Source organism: Carassius carassius, chromosome 48 (assembly GCF_963082965.1).
Source record: "Carassius carassius chromosome 48, fCarCar2.1, whole genome shotgun sequence".
Classification (NCBI taxonomy): Eukaryota; Metazoa; Chordata; class Actinopteri; order Cypriniformes; family Cyprinidae; genus Carassius; species Carassius carassius.
Genome location: NC_081802.1, coordinates 2901038 through 2922307, shown reverse-complemented (window position 1 = coordinate 2922307; position 21270 = coordinate 2901038). Strand labels below are relative to the sequence as shown.

The 21270-nt window shown below is 36.0% G+C and overlaps 3 protein-coding genes across 3 annotated transcripts; 2 read left to right on the top strand and 1 right to left on the bottom strand.

The window, feature by feature from the left end:
* The first annotated feature begins 674 nt into the window (after positions 1-674).
* On the top strand, positions 675-4270 carry LOC132131668 (uncharacterized). The gene is made up of 6 exons (XM_059543737.1): positions 675-939; positions 1662-2078; positions 2437-2508; positions 2914-3028; positions 3108-3151; positions 3989-4270. Exons 1-5 carry the CDS (start codon positions 894-896, stop codon positions 3148-3150), a joined length of 693 nt encoding a protein of 230 aa, XP_059399720.1. The 5' UTR covers positions 675-893; the 3' UTR covers position 3151; positions 3989-4270.
* Positions 4271-9424: 5154 nt separating this feature from the next.
* Positions 9425-11215, bottom strand: LOC132131348 (CD48 antigen-like). Its single transcript, XM_059543368.1, has 4 exons — positions 11092-11215; positions 10700-11005; positions 10256-10552; positions 9425-9549 (listed from the first exon to the last, which is right to left on the bottom strand). The coding sequence occupies exons 1-4, from the start codon at positions 11138-11140 to the stop codon at positions 9425-9427; spliced, it is 777 nt and encodes a 258-aa protein (XP_059399351.1). The 5' UTR covers positions 11141-11215.
* Positions 11216-18904: 7689 nt separating this feature from the next.
* Positions 18905-20880, top strand: LOC132131669 (uncharacterized). The gene is made up of 5 exons (XM_059543738.1): positions 18905-19331; positions 19705-19764; positions 20292-20405; positions 20569-20612; positions 20770-20880. Exons 1-5 carry the CDS (start codon positions 18965-18967, stop codon positions 20785-20787), a joined length of 603 nt encoding a protein of 200 aa, XP_059399721.1. The 5' UTR covers positions 18905-18964; the 3' UTR covers positions 20788-20880.
* The last annotated feature ends 390 nt before the right edge of the window (positions 20881-21270 follow it).

Genomic DNA, 21270 nt, shown 5'->3' with positions numbered 1-21270 from the left:
GATGGCAGAAAGCACATCGTGTTGAGTTTTGTAAGGTTTTCGTGTTATTTAGAGTGTTTTACGATCCAAACTGACGGAGCTGAAGCTCTTTCCCCTGTTTTCGGGATGGAAGGTGTGGATCGGGATCCGCCGATCAGAGAAGTGCAGCAGACTACACTCTACAAGATAAAGCTTCAGTTGCTGTTGTTTGTAAGTATAGAATCCGCGGGATTAATATGCTCTGCTGTCTGCCGCTTCTCTCCTGGTGAAAATGAACTGAGTTTGCGGTTGCCGCTTGTCGGTGCAGTACAGAAGGGATGAAAGGGGCGTTTCAGCGCCGCCCACACATTCAAACAAATATTAAAGCATAATCTCATTTTTTACCCACAAACAAAAATACGAAAAATGCAGCTAAATTTTCGTTTTCCGTTTCTTAAACAAAACGAAAAAAACGAAAATCAAACCGTTTCTCATTTATCTTTATTTATTTTTAAATAGAAAATCAAATGACCAAAATATACACGGACCGTTTGGCTGCACGATAGCTGAAACCAGCAAACAAGCTGAGACTGGTTTAAGATGTTTTTAAGCAGGGCTAACTATATCTAATTATTACGAAATCGTATTCAAAGTAGGCTCTCGTGCTCATTACGCGTTGCAATGGGCCCCGCCTTCCTAAAACACACACACACACACACATCACCTTTGCATTCTGTCACAATCATGTAACCAGGAACATCGCGACCAACATGTAGCCTAATACTTGTCCTTTATTGTTTCTTTTTTCTTCACGTGTGTCTTTTTCAATCTTGAAGAAAACCTTTTAACAGAACTTCTTTCTAATCGTTGTAAAGAAGACGTCACGATTAGACAAATGTTTCTGAATCGATTGACCAAGTGAAGAAAATCAAACAATGGAAGGCTTTATTATGCTCATTATGATTGTTTTTGTCGTCGAAGGTAAGTTACATGGAATTTAAACTGTTCCTTGTTTTTAGGGATCGATTTAATTTCACATTAACTCTGTCTTTCTCTTAACCCTTTGTCTTCTGTTTTGCCTGTTGCTGTTTTAAACAATTACATGTAATTTAGTATAATTAAGAGATGTGGAGTAACATGATTTTCAGTCTGAATAAAAAAAGTAAGCAGGTGACTAACTGGTAAAACTAGACTAAGCTAGGTTTTGTTTTGTTTAACATATAGCCTACATTCTTCTTTGTGTTTTAGTCATTCAGATTTAAAAATGAAATTACAAAATGAAGCTGATGATGCATTATAATTTTGCATTTGACATCTGTGTTGTGTTAAATAAATCGGAGAATGTTTTAAAATAAGTAGTTACAAAATGTGCAACAAGTAGGCTCTGTATTTTAGTCCATCGTGGTTTTAAATGTCTTTTATAAAAATGGCTTAAAATGTCAGTAGAAGGAATTTTCAGATAATAATTCATGCATGAAAGGGTTAATTTAGATTTTATTATCCTGTGTATTGCCTTCAGTTTGATGGGTTCCTTGTTTTGTGTTAAATCACTGTTACATGTTTTTCTCAGCTATTCCTGACACAAAGTGTTGCATTTAGATCTGTCTCTCCAAATGTTTCCCAATTACTGTGACACTGTCATTACTGTAAAATGAACACACACGCAAACACACTTCAGTAATTATTGTTTCTTTTGTCTCCAGCTGTGGTTGGATCAAACTCCGTGTCAGTGACGGAGGGAGACTTTGTCACTCTTAAAAGTGATGTTTCCATGCAAGAGCGTGACAAGATCCTGTGGTATTTTAATGACACCCTCATTGCCCTGATCAGAGAAGATCCCAGTGAGGGTTGTGTGTATGATGGAGAAGGTCAGATATTCAGAAACAGACTATTAGTGGACTTTGAGACTGGATCCCTGACCATCACAAACATCAGATCTGAACACGCTGGACGCTATGAAGCAGAGATCATCAGAAACGAGATCTCAGAAACCAGCCAAAGCGACAGCGAGTGTGACAGAACAAAAATCATCACAAAAATGATCAACACTGGAGACACCGTAAAGACGTTCAGTGTGTCCATCCGTCCTGATTCATTTAGTGATCATTCAGTCATTAGTGGTGAGTCATTCAGACATATGTCCTTCTGCATTTACAAACATGATTGAATGTGAACTATCTGAACACACATTCAAAACACATTTACAGTCTTTACCTATTGTGAATAATTCAACATTTTGATGATATTCAAAATATTATAATCGGTAGACCCTTTATCAAATTGATCACTTTGTCTGGTGAAACGTTGCCACAATGCAACCAATATTTATAACAAATCAGGTTTGTTCTGTGTTTGGAAAGGTTTTCCTGCAGCTAGAAATGGATATAGAAAAATAAATGAATTAAAAAATATATATACTAAATGCAAATTATGTATATATATATATATATATCATTGTTATTTCCTTGTGTTTCCCAGCCTCTCGCTCTCGTCCTGACAAATCCAATAAAGGATCATACTATAAGGAGAAGGAACAAGTGTGTAAAAAGAGTATGTTTTCTATTCACTTCCATTTTTATTTTTATTTATTTACAATAGATGACATGTTTATTATCTTACAAAGGGTGACATCTTCACATATATTCCTCCTCTGATTTCTTTCAGTAATGTTAAGGTGTGCCAGTTTTGATTTTAGTGTTAGTATTATTACTATATTGTTGTTTTATTTATTTTTACCGGAGATAAAGTGGAAGAAATAATCAGTCAAATGATTTAGCAATATATCCCACATTTCATAAACCATCTCCAACATGGAAAAATCCCTAACGGAGGAATTAGTCTTTCACATCTCTGCCATGTATCTCTAAAAGAGTCATTAAGAGAGTTTATCCAATGAGAACTGTGTAACAAACTGTCAGATGCACTGCCACTAACGTCTGTCTTCTTCTGCTCTAGGTTCAGTTCTGTCTGTAGCTCTTGTAGCAGGAGTGTGTGCTGTTGGTGTTGTTCTGGTGGCTGCAGCTGTTCTTGGTGTGTTTTACTATCGGGACATGAGCTCTAAAAAGGGCAAGTATTATAGTGAGAGCAAAACATCATCTTTATTAAGCAAAATCAGTATTTAACTGTCTCTTTTTTTAAACAGAAGACAGAGAGAAAAACAAGTCTGAGCATCTGCTGACAGTCTCAGCATGAGGTAAGATATTGTACTACTGTAGCATGTATAAAATATAGAGTACGCAAATGGGATGTTAGAATTTGTTAGAAAGACAATTATATACGTAACACCTGGAGCACCAAACCAGTCATCAACAGCCAACAAAACATTGCATGGGTAAAAAAAATGATCAATTTTCCCTTTATGCCAAAAATGTTCCATGAAGATATTTTGTAAATGTCCTACCGTAAACAAATTTCAAAAACATATAATCATTAGTAATATGCATTGCTAAGGGCCTCATCTGGACAACTTTAAAGGTGATTTTCTCAATATTCAGATTTTTCATTTTTTATTTTATTTTTTGCAACCTCAGATTCCAGATTTTCAAAAAGTTGCATCTCAGCCAAATACTGTCCGATCATAACAAACCATACATCAATGAAAAGTTTATATCTCAGTTTTTAGAAGAAAAATGTTACTCTTACTCTTTTGCTTTAGGGTGCCAGTAGGAGATGTTAATTTCCAAACATTATTTTTACCATGCAACGTAAATATCCAGTGACATTTCTATATGAACAAAGACTGTGACATCAGATGGCATAATGCAAACAGAGACACGATCTCACCATCATCCAGTCCGTCTGGAATGACACAGTGACAGAAAAACTAACCAGAATAAATGCATGGCATCTTCAAAATGCTTGGAGAAATCTTTAGTATCTCTACATTAACTGTATTTTTATATTGCCACTGACTGAACAGAAATGGAAAAAAAAAAACTTCAACTCAATCTTATTAACCTAGTATTGATGACAGATGTGTAAAATGGTTCATTTCTCTCTCTTTACCTTGTGATTCATTGTTTTCTTACAGAAGGGACGGTTCCCCAAATGGTTCAGTGGACATCTAAGGGTTAAACAGGACTAAAGGCACATTTGACTGTATGCTCCTTTAAAACACTAAATGGCACAAAAAGTCACTATTCATCTCATAATACTAAGTGGATTCATGCCACCCCTGAGCTGTGGAAATCCATCTAAAGCCACTTCAGATGCAGACTCTGTGCCACATCTGCAGTGCAAGCAGGAGTTTGTTGAGCCTTATTTCATTGAATTGTTAACAGCCTATAACACAGCTGTCAAACGAGGTGGACAAGGTTTACATGGACAAACCCTCGACCTCTCAGTTTTGACAGAGGGAACGAGTCCGCTCTGTAGACCACAATGCAACACGAGTATGACATCATCTCAGACTGTTATCCCTACCTCAAACAACTCTATAATATATAAATGATTTGAAATAGCATAAAGAATGTTACATCAAACAAATCAGTGTGTTTTGTGTTTATTTTTTTATTATAATTACAATAACAACGGCAAATAACTGTTAAGATGAATAAAGTTGTACTCAATTCACAACAGTATGTATTAAGAATGAACATTAGAAGAACAAACAGGTTTGCAATCCAAGTGTGAAAATATCCCTCTCTTGTCAGCGTTGCACTCGGGAGCTTGATCTAAGGACACTCCATACACCTGTCATAAGAGCTTCTTCTTCTTTCTTCATGTAAAGGTTGGATTAAAAACTAAAATAATGCATGACTGCTTCCTGCTGTTAGCCAGGACCAATGACATCCTTCTCCACACCAAGTCCTCCTGGGTATTCTATAGTCTTTGGTTTGACGTAGTGTCTTATTATTTAAAATACATATATATTAAATTTGAACAGAACTGATGTTTTATGTGCAATAATAAGTTGCTCAATGTTCATTAAGGGCAAACTGACTTTAAACATATATATATATATATATATATATATATATATATATATATTGGTGAATGTCGAAATGTATTTAATTACAGAAAAAAAATAGTTTAACTGTTTACTGTTGTTCTTAGTTTGTCCACAGTGGGGAGCTATGTAACAAGCTGTGACGTCATCGCTAGCGTTCATAAAATACATCCTTCAAAAATGGGATAGGCTTATATGAACTAATTTTTATATGAACTAAGACTAATTTTTATATATATAAAAAAATTAAGAAGAATTAAAAAGACAGCATTCTATTTAATTTTAAATAAAATAATGTATTTAAGGACAAGAACCCCAAGGCACTCGAATTGTATTGAAAAGTTAAAAAGCCTTTATTGCATCACTGGCTTTTGGTGTGATGTACATCTACGCGTTGCGTATGCCTTCATCAGGGTGTGTGTAATCAACATCATCTCAGTTCATTTAACAGCAGTTAATTACTCAAATTAGAAACACCTGGTCGCTCTATGTAGAGCAGCTAGAAGAAAGAAACACATTTCAAAGAGCAAGTCTCACACAATAATAAACAATGAGAAAATAGAAAATATAAAATATAAATTTATATTAACACAGTACACCTACTGTTTCTTTTGTATCAGAAGAGGGTTTTTAAAAAAAAAAATTTTTTTTTTTTTTTTAAGAAAATTAGGGTGTAACAAAGTTCGTAAACCAGGAAGGAGGAGGCGGGAACCGGCGAACATTTGAACAAAATGATATATTTATCTTTAATGATAAAATAAACAAACACAAAATGAAAGTAAAAGCGGCTACCCCTCAGGAAAGACATAAAAACATAAAACAATATAAAAATCCCTGTGATAGCACTGAGCCGGTTTCAGTTTTTACCCAGATAAGTTCAAGTTTAGTTTGCACAAACTCTGAGTTTTCGGTCTCAAGAAGGGATGTTGGTTTTTAGCGGGTTATGTTGCCATGGTAACTTAAGCTACACTGATAGGCTTTATTCTGGGTTAGAGGTCACACACCCAAACTGGACCAATCAGCTGTGAGCAGAGTGACAGCACTGTGCTGATCCGTTACATATTCTGTATACACTGATATTCATTTCAAATAAATGATTTATAATAACTTAAACTAAAATTGCTTGTGTGTAATGGATTCATAATAATATAATTTTATAGATCATATAAAATAACTACGTAATTATCATTAAAGCCAGATTTATTTATTTATTTTATTATTTTAATAAATTTTTTTTTTCTCTTTAATTTAGAGCAAAAGAAACGGGGGAATTACTTTTTGTGTCACTTTGCTCACATCTGATTGGTCCAAGTTGAGTCTGAGATCTCTAACCCAGAACATAACCTGCCCCTGAGCCGTGTGAGTGTAAGTGAATGGTAATAAACGCTGCTAAAAGGCAAGCCACTACCATCCCTAAAACCAGCACTTTAGGATTGTTGCAAACTAAACTGAATCGCTGAAGGAGCGAGAAACAAGAAACAATATCTAAAACTGCCTTATATTAAATCAACAGCTGTAATTAAGAGTAAACACCCATGTTGCGTACGCTTTACTAATAAAGTACCAAGTGTCAAGATTTGTCTGGTAAACTTGGCCAGTTTCTTCTTAGATGGTGTAATCATCTTTCCACACTGACCGCTATTCCACATGTGAGGCTTTGTTGTGTTTTGTTTTTTCCTGTAGAGGCAGTTAAAATACATGTTTTTCCAAGTATGACTAGTGATGGCTTATATGAATCATTTTCACATCTAAATGTGTAGTTGCTGCATTTTCCTTTTGGACAGCAACACTGAAATGCTACTGAACCAAATAACAAACATTTGTTAGCAGCGTTGCTACTTTTCATTTGTTAGCCCCAAGACAAGAGAGAAACTCTGAACATCAGCGCGATAATATAACCATTACAACAGTAAATCATAGACTGCATTTCTTCTTAAACTGACTCCCTGACATTGACAAAAGTATACAGGATATGCCCTATATATAAAAAGTTGTGAAGTCAAGAATGCTTCTCAGAAATGTAGCTGTCTTACTGGAGCAAAACCAGCCACTGAAACTAACAATGCTGATCAGGCATTGTTTTACATTATATTTTACATTACACTGCGTGAAATTTTCACATCTCACATTCACACCTCGTCTAAGTTTTAGACATCGATATTGCTATGTGAATTATTATTATTATTATTATTATTATTTTTGTCAGACTTTAATGGGTTCTGCATTAACAGTGAAGATGTTTTGCGTTAAGGCGGATGTCAAACTGTGAGCTTTGTGTGAACAAGAATGGAAAAAGCCCTAAACCCCACGCTATTCACACAGGAACACAACTAACACCTCACACACACACACACACACACACTGACAGCAGTACAGCAGCAGATATTCTCAACAGCTCTGATCATAATTTTTATATCGCTCCAAAGAGGGTCCAACTCTGTACAGAGCAGTCACTTACCGCTACTAAATGATGTGTTTCCTCGCTGTTTTAGCCAAATTAGCTCTAGGTGTGTTCATCTTCAGAAGCATTTAACTGAGAGGTGAGATTTGCCTCCTTCAGTTGGGAGAGGAATTAAAAACAGAGACCTGAGGTCGACCACTTTCTGTTTCCCCTGATGACGTTAGTGTGGTTTTTGCGTGGGCTACATTATGACATTAAGTGGATTATACAATATGTGTCAAATACACAGATGTTTTTCTTGTAGCAACAGAAACACTTTTCAGTCAATATTCCTGTTTAATACAGTGTCTTTATGATCAAGTATAATGTTCAATAAGGTGCGTCTATAAAATATTTTATTTTGATAGTCATGGCATTATATTACATTAAGAATAGGCTACAAGAAAATACTTTTTACTGTTATAAAAACAGAGATTTGTGAGCATTAGTAGAACTGAATGCCTGGCCCTGAAATCAAACACTTCTCTGCTATACAGTCTGCAAAAATCTGCATGCAACAAAAGAAGCATTCACAGTTCTCAGTAAATATTTAAATGCACCCGAAGTATAAAACATATCCAAAAGTTCTGCATGCAGCTTGCATTTGTCGGAAATGGTGGAAAGGTGCACTGTTTTAGTCACTGCCGGTGTGAACAGGACTTTAGATACTACATGTATCTAAGTGACAAGTGATTGTCGACAAACCCCAAAACTCATTTACAGTTTTTAAAGAACCTGGAACTCAGAAAAATATTTTATCATCTTCTCATGGCGATCGGTGCATACTCTACTTGAGCTTCCTCTTTTACATTCTGTAAAAAATAAAATAAATACAATAATATTAAAATACATACATTTATAAAAACTCTTACTAATGATGAAAAAATTGGAGATTCAATTTTAGTTCAGTTTTTTTTTTTCTTCTTGTAAGAGTGATCAGTGATCAAGTTGAGAAGTGGCCTACCATAAATGGTCTCTACAATCGACCTAAGCTAATAATGCTTTTGGAAAATGCAGCCAATGACAGTATGTTGTTTGTACAGTATGCACAAATTTAGAGGTGAAACATCTTGTGACTGGGGAATAGTCTTAACAAGGACAACTTTGTACCTTATCTGTCCCTAAAAGGTGCACATATGATGCTTTTAGTGGTAAATAAGGTACATAGGTTGCTTTTAAGGCTGCTGTCCCAGTCACAAGCTGTTCCTGAGAGTGAATTCATTAAGTTATTCTGAACGGTGATATCATCAGCTGACAGGAAATGCACTATGGAAATATCAACTCATGCTCTGTTGATCTGTTATTTGTTTGTTATAATGGTAGAATGAGTGTCTGTGAGATATGAGTGATGATATTATGACTATTTTATGTTTTTATCTCTGGATCAGGATCTTCCATATACTGTACAAGCACAAATTTGACTGACTGTTAAATTGATATAGAGATGAAGAGCATACCTTTGGAATAAAACTGACTGTTTTATGCACTTTTCTTTTGTTGAATGTTGGCTCAATGTAAATGATCTCTTCAGGAGTCTGTCCTGTTATAAATATAATAATAGATGCATTAAACAACAACAACAACAACAACTTCATCTTAAATACAGTAGATCTGGTTCTTCATAACATATGTGTTGTTATTATAGGGTGTCAAAGTTCAAACATTAATACACACATTTAATGGTTAATTAATTGTACAAAAATATGTTTAATGCTATATATTTTAACAAAATGTTCAGTTTGAATTCAATACTGAAAATGAACTTTATAGAAATTCTTTGCAGGTAATTTATAAATCATACCAAGACAAATGCTAAAGTGATTTGCATTTTATTTTAGTTTGATGAAATGTAGTAAATCAAAGCAGACAAAAAAAATATATCACCCAGCAGTGAAACAGCATTATTCAGCATTAGCTGAGCATTGCATCTTTACACATGTAGGGATTGTGTTTCTGAGTTCATTAAGCATCATTAAATTACTGCAGAATTGCATTTCTCTCTGTGTGTTTTTCATGCAATTTGAGAAATGCAGAATCTGTTTTTCTGAGTTAGATGAGCCTTGCCAATGTCATTTATATTACTTGCCTTTTTGATCAGTTTTTCTACACTTCCTGCACACGTGACATATCCCGAATGCAGCCACGATCAACAGAGATCCAGCAACAGCAGCAACAGAGATCAGCACTATCAGAGATACAGAGCCTGGAATGATAGAGAGACACGATCATTAGTGTGAGTGAAAGTGTCAGGCTGAACGATGATCGTGTTTTCATTTCAGGCTAAGAGGCAGAAAAGAGTGGTGACATCATGAACTCTACTGTGTGCTGAATACTGTGAAAATATGGACTTATGTATCCAGTTCATGTGTAAAAGTGATAAAGACATAGTAAACAAAGTCCCACGAGTGTCAGTTTGACATATGTTTACTATAATGCTTTAATCTGTAAAAATGGGGGGCACTGAGGAATAGGAACCACAAAAGAGTCTGTACTTAAAGAAACACAATTTTGTAATCAATGCTACTTAGGCACTACCTCTGTGTCTGAGTACATGGAAAGCTCTAAGTTAAATGTCACGTTTTGTCATCGCAGATTTCTGGTAATTACAGCATGGCATGAATACAACATAATATCAACTGTTACATGTTCACTATGTCTTGTTACTTCCTTTAGATTAATGCTATTTAGTTCTGACTCACACTTCTAAGCAGCTGTTTCTAATGTGTGCAGATTTTTAATGCAGGTTCAGTTATAAAGAAGTTGCCGAGCAGATAGTTTAGTGCATCAAATTGCACTAAACATTTCATTGAGATTGACTGTATTTCACTCTCTAAATTTCTTCAATCCTTTAAGCACATGATCAGTAGACTGAGATCAGTGAATAAATGCTAATATCACCATTGTCATACCTGAACATGTGTGACAGAGCTGAGTGATGTCCAGATGTTGAGTCTGGTTGCTGATGGGATTGTTGAGCACACAGCTGTAGCTGTTTTTATCCTGATATTCCACCTCCAGAGGTAGAGAGAGACTGATGCTGAGATCAGACACACTGATGCTGGACAATAAACTGTTTCCTTTGTACCAGGAGAGAGTCACATGACCCACATTCACCACTGAACACACCAATGAACAATTCTGCTCTGAGGACGAGGAGGATGATGAACAGTCTCTGCTGATAACCGGAACAGGCAGACGAGCTGAGAAAGATTAGTAAAATCAGATTAAATTATATTATTAGTAAATAACCGTTGTTTTTCGTGAGTGTGATTAGATTTTTTTTTTTTATCATTCAAAAGAGTCAAACAAATGTCTCTCAAGATATATCATTTATATATAAATATTAAACTCACCATAAACAGTGAGACTGAAATTCTTGCTCTCACTGTTGATCTTTAGATGATAATCTCCAGTGTGTTCAGTTGTGATGTCTGTGATGGTCAGAGATCCAGTTTGATCGTCCAGCTTCAGTCTGTCTCTGAATCTCCCGACAGGAACATTATCATATACAGTCATGCTGTCTTCAAGTACACTGATTTCAGCTATTAAAGTCTTGTTATATCCAAACCTCCACTGAATCAGATCGTCCTTCATTTCAGTAAGACCAGAGTCTAGAGTGACTGAATCTCCCTCCATCACTGACACTGAGTTCAGTCCGTCTGTATCAGCAAACACACATAAATCATTAACTAAATCAGTAAAAACATTAACATATAAATATAAAAAACGTACACTTATTACTCACCAACCGGTTTGCACAAACACACGCAGAACAAAATGACAACATAAACCATTTTCTTTCAGCACTGTATGATTATAAATGCTGAAACAGACCGCTAGAAGAGAGATAACAAACTAGTGTGAATCCTCCCCCAACAGGATCAGACCACCCTTTGCTGAAAGAGCCCTAGATGTGACCACATAGGCCTATGACACAGAAGCCACAAAACATTCTCTATGCTAGCAGAAACAAGCTGAACATAGTTATAAACATAAGTGGATCACAAATGTTCTGTATCTTTTCTCCACAGATAGGGTACAAGGCATGCTTTGTTAATGTGCAGGAATTTTCCGCACTGATATTCCAAAGGTTTTACCTGTATTTTTAATGAAACATTGCACTGTGTTGTGTTTTAGGTTGAAAATAAACGCACTTAAACTATAAGGGATCTTAAATGATGCATGAAGTGTATGAAGGGTATTGTTTCCCCAGAATTAGTGAGGGATTTATCACTGCATTTCAACTGAAATGTGCTTTTGTAACGCAATGAGTATGACAGCAGTAGGCTATATATCATGTGTAATATTAAACATGCAGCGTGGGCTTAGAACAAAAAAAGGTCAGGGTACACCAGTAGAGAGAGAGAGAGAGAGAGAGAGAGAGAGAGAGAGAGAGAGAGAGAGAGAGAGAGAGAGAGAGAGAGAGAGAGAGAGATGCGCGTGAACCACGAGTGCCAAAACTACTAATGCATGTTTTTCAGGTAAGTTGATGGGAAATGTGTGAGACTAGTGTATTAATGTTTATAGTGTTTGTGTGCATATTTCCCGAGGTGTTTGAAAAGTGTGTGAAGCAAGTATTAACCGGGTTATGCGTCGATTTATGAGTTTGTATGAGTTCATGCGACAAAACGAATGTTGTTTATGGAGAATGTAGCGGAGATATTGTTCTAATCATTTCGTGCTGAGTTATAGAATAGTATTTGTACGTTTAAAGTTTGACACATGTTGAATTTTAAACTAATCAGAATAAATCCACTTTAAATGTGCAACCCTTTGTAAATGTTTCGTTGCACACACAGGACAGGGTTGAGTTCGTGTGGAGGACAGGGTTAAACACAATCAGGCGCTTTTATATATCTCCTATTTAGTCTCTGCGGGCGTTTGGTATTCCGCAAAATTTACTTTCTCTTTCATTCTTAACAAGAATCGCCACCAAGTATGCGTGTATTTTATTTTGACATACTAAATAACGATTACTGTCATTTTATCTGGATAAGTACGTCATGTTGTTTAATATCTTAAGTTTATTTGTATATACGGTGGATTTCAAATTCTCGAGGGCGTTCTGAGGCAGGAAGAGAAAGCCATAATTATCCTAAAATATATCAACACTATTGGATTTAATAATATCAGACACAACTGTCATGATGGGATGTTGTTTTGTGCTCACTCTGTTCGGACTGCTCCTTCTTGGTAAGACATTTATTACATTGTAACTTCAACACGTTTTCAGCGAAGGAAAATTAAAATTTCACTTCAGTATTATATTGTGTTGTATTTGTCGCTGTTTTAAATAATTCGGGATATTTTAGGAACATCAAGTGTCACGATTATACTTGTTCTATGTGTTTGGAAGTTTGCTTTATTTATTTAATTTAGTTCTTCCTGTTCCGGGCTTCCTGTTCCGAGCGAAAAGTGACTGAGCCAGTCTATATACAGTGTTGGGGAGTAACTGGTTACATGTAACGGCGTTACGTAATTTAATTACAAAATTATTGTAACTGTAATTAGTTACAGTTACTACGAAAAAATGAGTAATTAAATTACAGTTACTTATGAAATTTTTAACGATTACAAAGGGGATTACATTTGAATATTTACACACATCCACATACAGATTTAACTTATTTCTTTCCCAAATTGCACTGACTATTCTGAGACATACCGCCCTAATAATTTCCGGGATGCGGAAATACAGTCTGGTTCGTAGAATCCAGTCATAAAAACGAAATGCCTAACGCGGACGGAATATGCCACATTTTGGATGAGTAAATCAAAAGTAGGTCAGTACACTTGAATCAAAATATGTCATTGACTAGTGTCTGTGAATATAAAGCCCCAAAAATTCAATATATGACTTTGCACATTCTGCGTGTCTGTGAAAATCAGGCGCGGACTGGACACCGGGAGAACCGGGACAATTCCCGGTGGCCTGGCAGCCGATTTTGCCCCACTATTTAATATCATTATTGTATAATTGCCTGCCGAATGTACTAAAGCGATCATTTGCGAATCCGCCATTTGATAATTAAATCTCTAATAAATCATGAAGTGTTAGTCATGACGCGCGCGCTCTCCGCGCCTCCGCCAAACGGTTTGGATCAGACTCAGAGTAATCAATGCGAGAGAGAGAGAAAGAGAGAGAGAGAGAGAGAGAGAGAGAGAGAGAGAGAGAGAGAGAGAGAGAGAGAGAGAGAGAGAGAGAGAGAGAGTGGACTGCTGGAGCAGAGAAGCAGAACTCCTGTTCAGGGTTTCAGGTCAGTTTCATCTGTAAAGATGCTTTTTTGTCTTTGTTTATTTTTTTTATTTATTCAAGCAGCAGCACGTTGCTCACCAGTCATCACTCAAAATACTATATAAAGGACATCATTATTATCTGTTGTAATGCTACAGTAGGAATTTATCTGAAAAAAAAATACGATTTTTTTTATAGGTTTAGGGGGAGCTACGACAGACAACAACACAACCCTTACGAAAATTAACATTTTAATATTTAACTATAAATCCAGAGAAAATGGTTACTATTGTTTAAATGTGGTAACCAAAAATGTAAAATTATTTTACAAATGTATTTATTTGAAAATAAATACAAATCCATTTGCAAAAACATAACAAGGTTATTTTACTTTTATATAGGCTAATAAAAGCAAGGTTAATTTTTGTAAGGGAAAAACATGACTCGTGTACAGTATTAGGATTTTTCTATAAAGATATTGTAGTATTGTAGGGTATTGTATTGTAAAGTATAGTTTTGTTCAATCTTGTGTATTAAAGTCATGAGAGAGATGGATAACAGGGCAAAATAAAGAGACTGAAGAGAAAAATGGAAGTGAAGTGACATTCAGCCAAGTATGGTGACCCATACTCAGAATTTGTGCTCTGCATTTAACCCATCCGAAAAGCACACACACAGAGCAGTGAACACACACACACTGTGAACACACACCCGGAGCAGTGGGCAGCCATTTATGCTGCGGCGCCCAGGGAGCAGTTGGGGGTTCAATGCCTTGCTCAAGGGCACCTAAGTCGTGGTATTGAAGGTGGAGAGAGAACTGTACATGCACTCCCCCCACCCACAATTCCTGCCGGCCCGGGACTCGAACTCACAACCTTTCGATTGGGAGTCCGACTCTCTAACCATTAGGCCACGACTTCCCTTTAAAGTGAAGGTGCAGTTCAGGAGATAACTTTTAATTATTTTGCATGTCCCCAAATTAAAGATTTAAACCTTTTTTTATGTCAGGTCCATACAAAAAAATAGTTTTGTCCATGAATTTGTTTGTATGAGTTTGAATTTTCCAGTCTGAATTTTTTTCCCAGTCCTTCCCTCCTGTAAATTAATGGCAAAGACATGGTTTCATTTACTACACATAGGCCTACTGAAGCTCGCAGTGTTTTCAACCTCTGCCATCTCAATATAGGAGTACACGAGCATATAAACATAATTTCAAGAACTGCTTTGTGTCACTTAATGTGCATTTTACTTATTTTGAGAAAACTATCATCATATACAAAGAGACAGCAGTTTAAAAAAAACACCAATGTTTCAGGAGTTTATTACACAGAATACGTTACATGCTTATTTAAGTTGATGTATATGCTTTTATTTATTATTCTTTAATTTTCACAAATTTAGAAAAGTAATCAAAAAGTACTCAAAAGTAATTAGTTACATTACTTTAATAAAGTAATTGAAAAAGTTACACTACTATTACATTTTAAACAGGGTAACTTGTAATCTGTAACCTATTACATTTCCAAAGTAACCTTCCCAACACTGTCTATATATGATCGCTTTATTCGTGTTACACCTATCTCTCATTCTTACACCCCTGGTTTAAATATGTAGGCGAATATATATATATATATATAACTGTTTTGTGTTGTTCCGGTTCTGTGCATTGATGCATTTACTTTTTTTAAATATAAAACTCTGCATGAGGAGAATATGTAAAAATTATAGATTTTTTATCTACCAGTGTTGAAACATCTAAGGCTGTAAATATTTCTCTACCTCAAGAAATCTTACATTTTTCCAGATTTCTGGAAAAATAAATAAAATAAATAAATAATAAAAGTTATAAAAAGTTCATATAAATAAATAATAAAAGTTCAGTGGCATAGGAAAAGGGTTCTTGATTTAATTTTTAAAGGGGTCATATGATGTTGCTAAAAAGAACATTATTTTGTGTATTTGGTGTGATGAAATGTTTTTATGCGGTTTAAGGTTCAAAAAACACATTCTTTTCCACATACTGTACATTGTTCCTCTCTATACCCCGCCTTCTGTAACATGAAGTTTTTTACAAAGCTCATTGTTCTGAATAACAAGGTGTGCTCTGATTGGCCAGCTGTCCTGTGTGTTGTGATTGGCCGAATACCTCAAGCTATACTGTGATGCGTGTCCAGGTCAGAAGACAATAACTATAAAACCCATTACAAACAAGCAGAGGCGGACCGAGTACACAGATTCATTACTTGAGTAAAAGTACAGATACCCCTTGCTAAATTTTACTTAAGTACAAGTAAAAGTACTACACTGAAGTACTGAAGTACTTGTTTTTAAAAGTACTTGAGTATCAAGAGTACAAGAGTACATTTTCTAAATATTGCATTACTACTGCCACAGTGCTTACATTTATGTACAGAAACATCCTACATGGAGTTATGGAAAATTTTAATATTAATACCTTGGAGAATGTAAAAGGAATTGAAAGTAAAATCAAGTCATTTTCATCTTTTTACCATGTGGCTTTATTTAACAGTTCTCACTTGCCCACAAGGCAAAAGCACAATGGCAACGCTTTGACAAACCTCTGCTAGAGTTTTGGGTTTTTTGCACCAACATTTGAACCTGACTGTGTTAAACACACCTCATACTCAAGAACATCAAAGCAAATGCTCAGCTTACATTAATGTGGAATATTAGAAAAGAAAATTCAGCTAACAATTGTGTGTAGATGTGAGTTTCTCTGTTTTTTCATCAATCAAATCAGTAAACCTAAACCAGCAAAGAAGGCAATATAGCAATGTTCTGAAAATCAACTGATCAACTGTGTTTAGGTCAGTGTACAAAGAAAGAAAAAATTAATTCAGCTCATTTGAGTGACAGTATTAAGCCCCTTCTTCTCACATTGACATAAAGACAAAGGCAGGAGAAAATACTTTCAGCTGAATAACACCATTCTCACACACAAATCTATGTGTGACAACTCTCTCTCTCTCTCTCTCTCTCTCTCTCTGTCACGCTGTCTAGTCTCTGTTTCCCTGGGTGTCCACTAGAGGGCTCACTTCCCCTTAGGCACTTCACAGTAGGCACTAGAATTCCTCTAGTCTGGTCCTGTCATCAGAGTAATTGCACTCCTGTTAATTGCACCAGGTGCAGTCACTTTATTGTCATTAGCCTCCCTATAAATACCAGTCTTTTCCTGTTGTTTGTATGGAGTCCTTACCCTTCATGTATCCAGCATTTTCGTCCCCCGAGATTCTTCCTGTCTGCTCGTCCTCCGAGTCCTCTCGTTTTCCGAGTTCCCTTCCCTTCCCTTTCCTTTGTTTGTTTTGTTTTGGACTGATTGTTTGGTTTTGTGCTTGGCTTGTTGAGTACGATTTGGATTATCCCTCATTAAAGACATCTGCAATTGGATCTCTCTATCTCCCTGTGTCTCTCTGGTGCACGATCGTCACACTCTCTCTCTCTGTGTGTGTGTGTGTGAAGTCTTTGGCGGAAAGCTTAAGGTGATTGCTGATAGGCTGTCCCAATCAGTGGCGCCTGCACAATCCAATCACGTTTGAGAGGGAAACAACAAATTGAGTGTTTCCGATATTTTTTTCTTTCTTTCCATCCACACGGAGACGCGTTTCTGTGAATACGCTCAAATTTTTTATCGGATATTCGTTTAGTCCACACGGATCCGGCGTTTTGCGTGTTCATTTGGACGGCGAATCCGTTTATTTTCTGAAACGATAACGTCATCAGCCCACATCTCGCCCCTAATCAGAAACCGCTATGTCACGTAACAGCAACAAAAACATGAACAAACACTGAATGATTGTCTTTTTATTAACTAACATTAGCACAGACTAATTCCATGTTCTTTGTGTACAACGGGCAAGGTTTATGAGCATAGTCCATGTCTTCTTGTCTGTTTTAAGTGTCTCGCTGTGGCAGAATTACAGCGCCACATGCTGGTCTGGCATGTATACTACATCGTTTTGTGGTCTCGAGCGGACGCGGATATTTTCGAGACTTGGATATTTCTTGAGACGAGGGAAAAAAAGATCGGATTGGGGTAAACTCCGTCTCCGTGTGGACGGGCCGAAGAAGTAACGGGAACTTACGGTTATGGATAGAAATGTAGCGGAGTAAAGAGTACAATATTTGCCTCTCAAATGTACTTGAGTAAAGTCATGAGTTCTCCCCAAAAATGATACTCGAGTAAAGTACAGATCCCTCAAAATTGTACTAAAGTACTGTACTCAAGTAAATGTACTCCGTTACTGTCCGGTTCTGCTAACAAGGCATTTGTTACATCCAGTGGGGACATAATTACTGATGATAATGACTTCTACTGTGTTTTTACGTGTTGTGATGCATCGCCACACAGAGTCACGTAGAGATATGGGGACGTGTTTAAATGAGCTGTATCCGGGGCCGTGGCAGTGTCTTAACTTTTATAAAGAATATCTCTTTGGGTTTGAGACTTTAGTCTTTGCAACTTATCTATTCACGAACAGCTTGTAAACTTACAAAGAGAAAAGCAAACTTGAAATCACATCATATGACCAATTTGAGAACCCTTCAAGCCAAAAAGGTTCTGTGTAAGGAGAAATGTCTGTAACAGGTCACATTTTTTTCAAATAATAAAGCATGCTTACAAACTGTTTTATTCAAGAATGTTGGTTGAAATTACGAATGAATTAATAAACACAATTTATAACGTTTAAAGAAAAAAAATCTGAAATAATTAATTACAACTTAATCTATAAAGTTATCCCATGATGTGAACCCTTTTTTTAATGTAATTTTTTTTTATAATGTGCCGCCAGAACCTTTTCTGCTAAGATCTGTGACTAAACAACATTGTTCTTGTTCAACAACTGTCAGGATTGGACAGTCTTTGTGTTTTCCTCCCCGTGCCCTTATTTGGTCGTTCCTGATTCTGTTCCTGTCCACATTGTCTCTTATGTATTCATTCTGTTCACCAGTGTTACTCACATTTCCCTCGTTACCCGGTTTATTTAAGCCCTAGTCTGTTCAGTCAGTGTTTGTTGGGTCTATCAGTTGTGTACGTGTGTCTTCCTTCCCTTTCAAGTGTGGAGTTACCCTGTGTGTTGAATTTAATAAATGAGTTTTGTTTATCCATGGCTCCTGTGTTCCTTCCGCCAGTGTATCATGACAATAGACCCACAGGCTTGGTTTTGTATATTCATGGGGGCTTTCCGTTCTATTGCTTTCGGTTTTCATTCTATTGTCTTATTGTTTTACAGTTCTGAAGGTGTTTCCTATCCCAAAGCCCTAACCCTGCCCTTCCATCCTGACCTTTTTTCGATATTAATTCAACATTGCTGAGTTACTATCTATTTGTGTTTCAGGTGTTTTTGGTGATGATGTGACCGTGATGGAGGGAGATTCAGTCACTCTACTCACTGATATCACTAAAAACGAGCATGACAAGTTGCTGTGGTATTTTGAAGACACTCGCATAGCTCTGATCAATGGCCGTCCCAACACGAGCTGTTTATATGATGGTGAAGGAGGGAGATTCAGAGACAGACTGCAGGTGGACTACAAGACTGGATCTCTGACCATCACAGACGTCACATCTGAACACGCAGGACATTATGAAGCAGAGATCATCAGAAGCGAGAGTTCAGGAAAAAGACAAAGCTTAAACAGAAACCGCAAGTGCGACAGCACAAAAATCACCAAAAAAATCAGCAACACCCATGATGACAACATAAAAACTTTCTATATTACCGTGACTGGTGAGTTACTCAATGTAATTTACCCTTACATTTTTTTTTTTTAAAGAATTTCTTCAACATAAAACTGCATTTCTGATTAAATATGTGATTACTGAAATCCTGTGATCTTACATAACACAAGAGGATAAGATATGGATTGATGTTATTAAAGTTATAATTTAATAACTGGTCTTTAAAGAACCTTTTTATGAAGGAGGGTCTCTGGAGGTTCTTTCAAGTCACTATGAAATCAAATTAGATGATTCTTACTTTTTAAGGAATATTGCAGTATGTGATTTTATCCTTGCATAGAACTGCCAGAAGGACTTAATATTTCAACATCGTTGTGTTTTATTTGTATTTCTACATATCTTTATTAATTTGTGTCTTCCAGCTGCTCTCTCTGATCAAGTCAGGAATGATGAAGAGCCCCGTATGGAGAAGAGAGTCTTGAGTATATTTACACCCTTCCTTTTTTTGTCTTGCATATAATGCACTAGAGTATATTTATAAATGCATTGTTCTTAACGAGAACTTGACTTTATAGTTCACTTGAAATGCTGTTTTTGCTGTTGTTTAAATATGAATTTCATTTTAATAATGAGTGATCTATGAATAATATGAATAATGTTTATCAAACATAACACCTGCTACTTATAATAAAGATGTCAAAAAATAAATAATTTGCACTGTTTACAACTGTAGTCTTGGGAAGACCATAACATGTTTTCTCCTAAGATTTAATGCAACAAACCATGAATGCATGGTACTGGAAAGGCAAACAGAAACAGTCACTGTGCAAGAAAATTTAAAGGACATCACAATTGAACATGCAACAATTGTATAAAGAGGTCACATATGGAGGAATAAGCCTTTTGAGCATGCAAAAGTTTCGAGACTGAATATATATAGTGAATATGGCATATAAACACACAGTGAGGTTCTTTCACACTCATGGCTGTCTGTCTTTATCTGTTGCAGGTTCAGGTCTGTCTTCAGCTGCTGTAGCAGGAATATGTGCTGCTGTTCTGCTGCTGCTGACTGTTGTATCTGCTGCTGCTGTGATTTACTATCGCCACAAGATCTCCAGAAATGGTGAATATTACATGCAGATATTATAGTGAGAGGAGAACATCATGTGCTTTATGTAAAATCATTATTTAGCTCTCTGGAATAGCCTACTTGATTCTGATTTCCTAAAAATAATGAATAAATTCATCATTTAATGGTGTCCGTGTGATTTTTATTTTTTTCACAGCAGAAAGGAAGAAAAACCAGTATAATGAATTGTCCACAGATGAGGTAAGATACTGTACATCACACTTTGATTTTACCAGCACAGACAAATCATCCTAATGGCAAATAAACCTTTTCAACTGAATCTAATTCACTGATAGATGACTGTTTGCACTGTTTGTCTCTCTAACCTTACCTTCTGTGATTCTTTGTTTTCTTACAGATTATCCCAAAAGTGTGATTATAAAATGAGAAAGAATTGATGCTGAAACAATCTTCACTGCGACTTTAGAAGAATATATTCATGCTGGGTTTGGTTTAACTTGAGAAAACACTAATTGCAACACTGGAAAACACTAAAACTTTGTTTTTTTTTTGTTATATTATTCATTTATAATCATGTAATCGTTTCTATTGTTATTTTCCGGGCTCTTATACTATGTTTTATTGCTGTTTTATACAAATTAACAGATGAGCATCATAAGCACTTTATCACAGGAATTGTTAAAACAAGCTGAAGGACAGATACTTGTTGCATTACAACTTAGGCTGTTGCAATAACCGTAATACTGCAATACCATGATATTGACGGACAAGACACAGAAAAATGCAACCAGGATTTTTGCATGTTTTCTTTTTTCATGTATGCTCATCTCGTTTTATACTTTGTGCATGTGCACTGCATATAACATAAGTTAGTATTAATAACATAATGTGTACCATG

Bases quoted from the DNA above. Each gene is read 5' to 3' on its own strand.
- LOC132131668 (XM_059543737.1), top strand. From the start codon at position 894: ATGGAAGGCTTTATTATGCTCATTATGATTGTTTTTGTCGTCGAAG. The intron at 2,079-2,436 runs GTGAGTCATTCA...TGTGTTTCCCAG, and splicing joins TGATCATTCAGTCATTAGTG to CCTCTCGCTCTCGTCCTGAC. The intron at 2,509-2,913 runs GTATGTTTTCTA...CTTCTGCTCTAG, and splicing joins GGAACAAGTGTGTAAAAAGA to GTTCAGTTCTGTCTGTAGCT.
- LOC132131348 (XM_059543368.1), bottom strand. From the start codon at position 11,140: ATGGTTTATGTTGTCATTTTGTTCTGCGTGTGTTTGTGCAAACCGGTT. The intron at 11,006-11,091 runs GTGAGTAATAAG...TTGCTGATACAG, and splicing joins GTGTTTGTGCAAACCGGTTG to ACGGACTGAACTCAGTGTCA. The intron at 9,550-10,255 runs GTATGACAATGG...CTATCATTCCAG, and splicing joins GCTCTGTCACACATGTTCAG to GCTCTGTATCTCTGATAGTG.
- LOC132131669 (XM_059543738.1), top strand. From the start codon at position 18,965: ATGGAGGGAGATTCAGTCACTCTACTCACTGATATCACTAAAAACGAG. The intron at 19,765-20,291 runs GTATATTTACAC...TATCTGTTGCAG, and splicing joins TATGGAGAAGAGAGTCTTGA to GTTCAGGTCTGTCTTCAGCT. The intron at 20,406-20,568 runs GTGAATATTACA...TTTTTTTCACAG, and splicing joins CCACAAGATCTCCAGAAATG to CAGAAAGGAAGAAAAACCAG.